The 8,933-nt window shown below is 46.6% G+C and overlaps 1 protein-coding gene across 4 annotated transcripts in view; it reads left to right on the top strand.

Moving 5' to 3' along the window:
- Positions 1-2,078: 2,078 nt before the first annotated feature.
- Positions 2,079-8,933, top strand: part of DLG5 (discs large MAGUK scaffold protein 5) — a 185,849-nt gene continuing 178,994 nt past the window's right edge. For all 4 annotated transcript variants that reach the window (XM_040320601.1, XM_040320600.1, XM_040320599.1 and 1 more), the window contains exon 1: positions 2,079-2,944. In XM_040320601.1, the coding sequence (XP_040176535.1) occupies positions 2,647-2,944 (298 nt within the window). In that variant the 5' untranslated portion in view covers positions 2,079-2,646. The remainder of the gene's footprint in view (positions 2,945-8,933) is intronic.

The raw sequence follows: 8,933 nt of genomic DNA, 5'->3' as shown, positions 1-8,933 counted from the left end.
AATATACGGAAGCGCCCCTAGCGGCCAGCGGAAATATGCACCTAAGATACGACGGCGTAAGAGACTTACGTCAGTCGTATCTTAGACAAATTCTGGCGTATCTGATTCTTTGAATCACATTCGGACTTACGACGGCGTATCTGGAGATACAGCGTCGTAAATCCTTTCTAAATCTGGCCCAGTATTTTTACTTGTACATAATTGGATGAAAAAATCAATTTCAGATCTACAGTGACTGCACTTCCAAGCTGATTTGTTTTTAGTAAATCAACTCCATAGTGTTCTGTACCCAGGGCCGGATTCCCGACAAGGCCACAGAGGCCAGGCCTCGGGCAGCAGTGGGTGCGGGGGCGGCGCCGGTTGAAACACACAGCAGGAGACTGCTGTGTCACGGAGCTCACTGTGAAAAGTTTGGGTGTGCTGTGATAAAAGTCCCGCCCTCCTCCTAGACTAGCTTGTGTGATAGAGGCAGTGTTCTGTCTAATACACAAGCTGGTCTAGGAGGAGGGCGGGACTTTTATCACAGCGCGCCTGATCTTTTCATAGTGAGCTCCGTGACACAGCAGGAGCAGGAGATGCCCGATGTGCGTAATGCACACACTGACTGGTGAGGCTACATTGTTTGGCACAGTAAGGCTGCAATGATGGTGAGGGGGGCTGCAATGAGGGCACAGTAAGGCGGCAGTGATGGTGAGGCTGCAATGAGGGCACAGTAAGGTGGCAGTGATGGTGAGGCTGCAATGAGGGCACGGTAAGGCTGCAATGATGGTGAGGCAGCAATGATGGGCACGGTGAGGCTGCAATGATGGTGAGAGGGGCTGCAATGAGGGCACAGTAAGGCGGCAGTGATGGTGAGGCTGCAATGAGGGCACAGTAAGGCTGCAATGATGGTGAGGCAGCAATGATGGGCACGGTGAGGCTGCAATGATGATGAGGGGGGCTGCAATGAGGGCACAGTAAGGCGGCAGTGATGGTGAGGCTGCAATGAGGGCACGGTAAGGCTGCAATGATGGTGAGGCAGCAATGATGGGCACGGTGAGGCTGCAATGATGGTGAGGCAGCAATGATGGGCACGGTGAGGTGGCAATGATGGACACGGGTTGGGGGACTTTCATGTCTTTTTTTGCAGGGGGGTGGCCTTGGGGCGGCAAGGGGAGTAAATACAGGCCTATCTGTACCCCCCCCCCACACCCATGGTGTCCTCTGCCCCCACCCCACCACCTTCAGGGGTGTCCTGCACTAAGCCACAAGGGAAGCCCTCTCAGCACCTTGGAAAGAAGAAAGAAAAAGAGGAAAGCAAAGCAAAAAAAGGAGGAAAGAAAGAAAGAAAGAAAGAAAGAAAGAAAGAAAGAAAGAAAGAAAGAAATAACAAAACATTTAATGAAATAAGAATGGAAAGAAAACAGAAAAAAAAAGAAGAGAAGAGAGAAGAAAAAAAAGAGAAAGAAAAAAAGAAAGAAAGAGAGAAAGAAAGGAGGAAAAGGAAGAGAGAACGGAAGAGAGAAAGAAAAAGAAAGAGGAAACGAAGAGGAAAAGAACGAAAGAGGAAAAGGAAGAAAGAAAGAAAGAAAGAAAGAAAGAAAGAAAGAAAGAAAGAAAAAGAAAGAGAGAAAGAAAAAGAAAGAGGAAACGAAAAGGAAAAGAACGAAAGAGGAAATGAAAGAAAGAAAGAAAGAAAGAAAGAAAGAAAGAAAGAAAGAAAAAAAGAAAGAAAGAAAGAAAGAAAGAAAGAAAGAAAGAAAGAAAGAAAGAAAGAACGAAAGAAAAAGAAAAAAACGAAATAAAAATAAAGAAAGAAAGAAAGAAAGAAAGAGGAAAAGAAAGAAATAAAGAAAGAAAGAAAAAAGAATGAGGAAAAGAAAGAAAGAAAAAATAAAGAAAGAGGAAAAGAAAGAAAGGAAATAATTGATCCAGCAGATGTAATGATTTGTAATCTAGAATTGTGTTGTGTTGTGGTGTGGTGTGGTGTGTTGCAGGCCAGTGGTCGGTACCTGGAGGGAGCAGAGATGTGACAGAGCAGAGCAGCCCATATTCCCAGGCAGGCAGAGGAGGGAGAAGGGGAGGGAGGGACTGAGGGAAGAGGAGGAAGCTACAGAGGGACAGTCAGAGGAGGAGACACGGGAGGAAAGAAGTAGGAGAAGCGGCTGTAGTGATAGAGGAAGGCTGTCCCCGGAGCGGAGAGGGTCCCCTCAGTGAGTCCGAGTTGTGGGACATAGAAGAAGAAGGTGGAGGAGGGAAGGGGGGAGCGCAGAGTTTGCCCGGGCTCTCCTAGTCATGTAGCAGGAAGCAGAGCAGAGTCTATGTTGGGGGAGGAGGAGGAGGGAGCAGAGTTTTTCCCCCCCTTTGCTCGCCGTTGCTAACTGGGAAGACTTTAGAAGGAAGGAGGGAGAAAAGCTGGAAGATTTGAGGTGAGGCACAGCATGCAGCTCTGCAGCCCTCCCCGGCTGGCCAATATGGCTGCTGCTGCTCCTGCTTGCAGGCTGTGTGCAGGCGGAGGATCCAGCAGGGCAGGCTTGTGCTCGGCTCCTGTACAGGCTGGACACTGAGGACTCCTGCTGGGCCTGGAACTCCTAAGGACTCACTAACAGAGGAGGAGGGAGACTCAGCGGTTCTTTCTAACCCCCCCCCCCCATTTCCCTGTGTAACATGGAGCCCAAACACAGGGAGTTACTCCAACAGTGCCACCACAACCTGGTGGAGTCCATCAGTGATGCAGACAGGTTGCTGAACCTCCTGGAGGAGGCCGGGACCCTCACCCTCAGGGACAGGCAAGAGCTGGACAGCAGTGGTCCCACCAACCGAGACAAAGTGGACCTCCTGCTGAAGATGCTCCTGGTGAAGGACAAGGACCACTTCCAAGATCTGCGGGTCGCCCTGGAGAAGACGGAACCCCATCTCTTGTCCATCCTTTACTTGAACGGCATGGGAAGCGGAGACGCGGCAGGTAAGACGTCAGGTTACTAGTAAACGCATGAACCAAACTCCCAGATCTTCACTTCCGCCTAAATTGGGAAGAAAATTGGGAAACTTTGGCGAAATTCAGTTTCGTTTCGACTTCTCGATGCAAGTAATGACCAAACTTTTAGGCGTCAGAACCGCCGTCCCGTTTTTATTGCTGTCTGTGACCCCATAGGGAGGTTCACCCTCTCTGATTGTCACCAGGAATAAAAAATGGGAGTAACTTCCAGAACAGGAATAGACGGGAGGGGGTCTTCCAATGGGAACACTTGTTGCAGCGACAACTGTCTAATCCTAATTATCGAGACAAAATTTGGTCAGCGGGTGACCCTGTCAGCAGCACTCTGCCCGACAACCTTCACTTGAATAATCAGAATTGTGTCATTCGAACAGCGCCTACATACATTCGATGCAGGAGCTGTTTGGGTGTCAGAATACCATTGGCAAAGCCGGAGATTTGTCCCTTCCCACTGAGAAATCTGCTGGTGTATGGACACCTTTAGGCGCCATTCACACTTGTGCGACTCCAAAGTTGTGCGACTCCAAAGTTGTGCGACTCCAAAGTTGTGCGATTACTTTGGCTGTTGACTTTGCACAACTGTCGCTTTGATAACATTAATATTTGACTTTTGAGAGTTTACTTTGCAGTAGAGTTGCACCTATGCCATTTTGTTTACCTTTTTTTTTTTTTTTGTTCAATCCACAAGTACCGATACTTGTGCTCAAGTACTCGCTGATACCTTTTTTTGTGAGATGCGATTTGAGCCCATACAAAATGAATGGGTTTAAATCGCACTGCAAGGAAACAAATACTATTTGAACAGGAATGAGGTGCGATTGCTGTCTGAATCCCATGCGGATTTCCAAACCGCTCTTATGTGATCCCAGGCTGAAGCCACTGACAAACCTGGGCGCACATAGATGCGATTCGTACAGGAAGTGCATCCGATTTGTACAGGAAGTGCATTCCTGTTCAAATCACAAGCTTTTTTTTTTGCAGTGCGATTTAAGATTCTTTTTTGTATGGGATCAAATCGCACCGCAAAGCTATCAGAGCATGAGCATGAGTATTCATGCCAATGCTTAGTATCGGTTTCAGTGCAACCCTACTTTGCAGTCTGCGGAACTCACGTTGCATCAAAGTAGTGCAGGAACCTTTTTAAAGGGGATGTAAAGGTACAATTTTTTTTCCTGAATAGCTTTCTTTACCTTAGTGCAGTCCTCCTTCACTTACCTCATCCTTCCATTTTGCTTTTAAATGTCCTTATTTCTTCTGAGAAATCCTCACTTCCCGTTCTTCTGTCTGTAACTCCACACAGTAATGCGACACTTTCTCCCTGGTGTGGAGTGTCGTTCTCCCCCCCCCCCCCCCGGACTACAGGAGAGTCAGGATGCCCACTAACACACGGCTACTTTCTCTATCTGCAACATAGAGAGCGTCCTGACTCTCCTGTAGCCCAAGGGAGGGGGCGAGCATGACACTCCACACCAGGGAGAAAGGCTCGCATTACTGTGTGAAGTTATAGACAGAAGAACAGGAAGTGAGGATTTCTCAGAAGAAATAAGGACATTTAAAAGCAAAATGGAAGGATGAGGTAAGTGAAGGAGGACTGCACTAAGGTAAAGGAAGTTATTTAGGAAGAAAATTGTACCTTTACACCCCCTTTAGGCTTCATTTCCATGGACGTATTTACAGCCACTTTTTTTAGCCTTTTTTTTCAGCTTAAAAACGCCTGTCCATGTTTTTTTTTTTTTGGAGCTGGAGCTCAAAAATGCAGCGGTAGCGATTTTGAGCGTTTTTGAGCGTCTGGCGTTTTTACAGCTCTAACGCTGGAGCTTCAGAACGCACTGGTCCTGTTTTTTTTTTGCAGCTTAAAAACGGCTCCGCCATCTACAGCTCCAAAACGTCATGGTGGGCATGAGGCCATAGACTAACATGGAGAGCCGTTTTTAAGCTGCAAAAAACGCTCAGAAAAGTGGCTGTAAAAACGTCCATGGAAATGAAGCCTTAAGTCGCATAGATTTGAACAGCTTGTACTGAAATGCAATTGGCTGCGACTCGTCGTGCAACTTTTTTGTGTCCACAAAGTGTGAATGGAGTCGCACAAGTGTGTATGGAGCCTTGGGCTTGTGTACACCAGGTGTGTTAGGATTGCACACGGCAGCCTTGCGTTGCCCCGCACAGTCGCAGCACATAGACAAAAGTAATGCCTTGTTTCCTATTGGGTCAGTTCAACAGCATGCAGTACGATTTCTCAGTGCGGTGTGATACAGCGCACGCCACCGCATCGCACTGCCCTGCGGGTGATAGAAGTGTATGAAATGACACTTTATTTTCGCTGTTTTAAGCGCAACAGCTTGGCAGCCTTTTCGCCATACACCAGCTGCTGCGTTGTGAATTTTTTTAATTTTTTTTGGTCTGTATCCCATTGGGGAGATTTTTAATCGCTTTCTGTTTCAGAGAAACAAAAGGAAACGAGAGAAAATCTCTCTAAAGCAATGTTTCTCAATTCCAGTCCTCAGGCCCCCCCAACAGGTCAGGTTTTCAGGATTTCCATTATTTTGCAGAGGTGATTTGATCAGTTTCACTGCCTTAGTAATCACCACAGCCTTTTCATCTGAGGGAAATCCTGAAAACCTGACCTGTTGGGGGGGCCTGAGGACTGGAATTGAGAAACACTGCTCTAAAGTAAGGGAAATGCCCCATTAGACAGTTGTTACCTGAGTGACGATTTCCCTGTTCCTGTTCCAGGGACCGCACAGAATTTCGCTTGTTTCCTCACTTTTTGATGACCATGGTAACCAGGAAGAACTGTGTACAAATATTTGTACAGTGGGGGCATACCGAGAAAAATATATACATGACGGCTTCTCACCGCCATATCCAAATGTTGAGGCCTTGTTCTCATTGGTGTATTTAACCTGTTCGCGCCGACCTCCTCGCGGCCCTTTCTAAAAGCTGGGAGGCTGAGATAGGGTTGCCACCTCATCCCTTTAATCCTGGACACTTATTATTTACGCAGGTTTTGCGGCTGGAAATTAAACTCGCTTGTCTTATCTTAGCCTCAGAACCTGTGTAATTTATGTGTTCGGGTTTAAAGGGATGAGCCAGTGGTAATTCTAGGCGGAGGTGGGCATTTGGGTCATGTGACTGATATGATTGGTGGTCACATTATCAGAAAGCTCCCGATCGCAAGTATGCATCGGGAGCTTTCCAGTATCTGCCGGCTACCATGCAGGGTGGGCATTCTCAACACGGTGAGTTGTTTTAAAGTGGTTGTAAACCCCCCCCCCCCCCCCCCCCCAAAAAAAAACAACCCTCTAAGACAAAGGCATAATGAGCTAGTATGACTAGCATACTAGCTCATTCTGAATTACTTACCTTGGATCAAAGCCATCCTCGTGTCCCTCTCCGGCCGCAGACATCTCTCCCGGAGGTTACTTCCGGGTATCGCTGCTCCGGCACTGAGCGGCGATGACGTCACTCCGTGCATGCCGTCAAATCCGGCATTATCCATTCTAAAAACCAGCATTCTCAGTGCGTCTGCGCCGATGTCTTTCGGTGCATTTTTCTCTGCAAATATCTCCTTTAAAGCGGGGGTTCACCCAAAAAAAAATGTTTTAACATGACATTCAGCCGAGTTGTCAGAATGACAATCTGCTGTTTTTTTTTTTTTCCAGTGCCGTACATACCGTATTTCACCGCCGCTTCCGGGTATGTAATGTGTGGGACTGGGCGTTCCTAATTGATTGACATCCTTCCGACCGGCGCATACAGCGTGTCACGAGTTGCCGAAAGAAGCCGAACGTCGGTGCGCAGGCGCCGTATAAAGCCGACTCGCAGTCCGGCTTCTTTCGGCAACTCGTGACGCGCTGTATGCGCCGGTCGGAAGGATGTCAATCAATTAGGAACGCCCGGAAGCGGCGGTGAAAATACGGTATGTACGGCACTGAAAAAAAAAAAACAGCCGATTGTCATTCTGACAACTCGGCTGAATGTCATGTTAAAATTTTTTTTTTGGGTGAACCCCCGCTTTAAGAATATTTCTTGCACCTACAGGTAAGCCTTAATCTAGGCTTACCTGTAGATGCAAGCGATCCGAGGGTTTACAACCACTTTAAGGCCCACCCGCCAAGTGACTTCATATTATGCGTGAGGCCTGTATCAAGGGGTTAAAGTCATTCTAAATGAAACTTGTTTCCCCCCCACCACTTGCCCTCCGGAAGATTTACCCCCCTTCATAACCAGGCCATTTTTTTGGAACAAGCAGAAGAGGTCGTGTTATTTAAATTACAAGTCGTGTTTTTGATCATCCCGGTTTCACAAGTAAGGGAATACCAATGTTCTTTGTTGCTGAGTAGGATATCGGCACTATAAAAGATGGAGGTAAACAGAAGGGCTATACTTTTGAATCTCTAGTCAGGGACAGATTTAACTCTTTGATGACTGAACTTAATTTTCACTAATCTGAATTAAGCTGCGATAGATATCAACTGTATTTCCTGCGGACCATCAAAATCACTTATTTTTAAAGTGGACGGGCTTAATGGACTACTCTGTCTTTCTGCCGTCACTTTCCTGTTTTTTTTTTTTGTGAGCCATTAAAATCACTTCTTCTTTCTTCTTCTTTTTCTTTTTAAAAAACCTTCTGTGTGCAGCTCAGCCCCCCTCCCCCTATACTTCACTGAGCCTGTTCTTGATCCAGTGCTGTGCCCCAGATCAGTGGCTTTTTCCCCTCTCCCTCCGCACGATGTGGAGGCAGCTGTCAATCGTAGTGTGTGAGGTGGGGGCGAGCCGTGCCCGTTGTGTAAATGGATGCACAAAGCCCAGGTTTTGCCACATTTGCTGAATAAAAGTGTACAGTGTTTAAAATATTCATGGTTGCTATGGGTTACAGTATATTAGCTGACTTTATTGAGCTTGGCGGAAGTTGAACTATGATGGGTAGGTGTATGTTATTATGCATTGTCTAACAATGTTTTCCTTGTTTAGGAAGACTTTAATTCAGTGTGGATTTTGATTTAAATCACCAGTAAAAAGGCTTGATTTAAATCAACTCAATTTTAAATCATAATTTTTAAAGAGTAACTGTCATCTCTGTCCCGCCTCCTCCTCTGACCGACCGTCCCATTCACTTTAATGGGAAGGCTGATGCGGCAGGGACGCAACAAGGTGAGGGATGAGGCGGCAGGTGAGTGGATGCCTGCTAACAGGCGCTGCCATGATGGTTTTGAAATGAAAGGTGCTCTTTAAATGTAAATGTAAATGTAAGGACTCATTCTCGCTGGTAGTTAAAATCTTTAAAGAGGAAGTAAACCCATACAAAAAAATAAATCTGCAAGACAATGGCGTAATGAGCTAGTATGTATAACATACTAGCTCATTATGAATTTATTGCCTCACATCGAAGCCCCCGCAGCCGTCCTTGTCGCTCCCTCGGGCCACCAACATATCGCCCGGGGCTTGCTTCTGGGTATTGCCTCTCTGACGCTGATTACGTCACTGCCACGCATGCTCATGGGAGCCGCTGGTAATGGCACACAGACTACATCGGTACGTGCAGAGGACAGGAAATATTTCCTAAACCATGCAGGTTTAGGAGATATCCTGGGTAGCTACAGGTAAGCCTTATTACAGGCTTACCTGTAGCATAAACTTGTTTTCAAGGGTTTGAAGGTTTCCTATTTAGAATAATTACCGTATTTTTCGCTCCATAAGACGCACCTAGGTTTTAGAGAAGGAAAACACAAAAAAAATATTCTGAACCAAATGGTGTACTAAAATATTTTCCAGTGCCCATGGAATGCAGAGTGACCATTGCCCATAGTGAATGCAGGGTGAGCATTGCCCATAGTGAATGCAGGGTGAGCATTGCCCATAGTGAATGCAGGGTGAGCATTGCCCATAGTGAATGCAGGGTGAGCATTGCCCATAGTGAATGCAGGGTGAGCATTGCCCATAGTGAATGCAGGGT

The sequence above is a fragment of the Rana temporaria genome, chromosome 8, assembly GCF_905171775.1.
Source record: "Rana temporaria chromosome 8, aRanTem1.1, whole genome shotgun sequence".
Lineage (NCBI taxonomy): Eukaryota > Metazoa > Chordata > Amphibia > Anura > Ranidae > Rana > Rana temporaria.
This window is presented reverse-complemented; position numbering and strand designations above follow the sequence as displayed.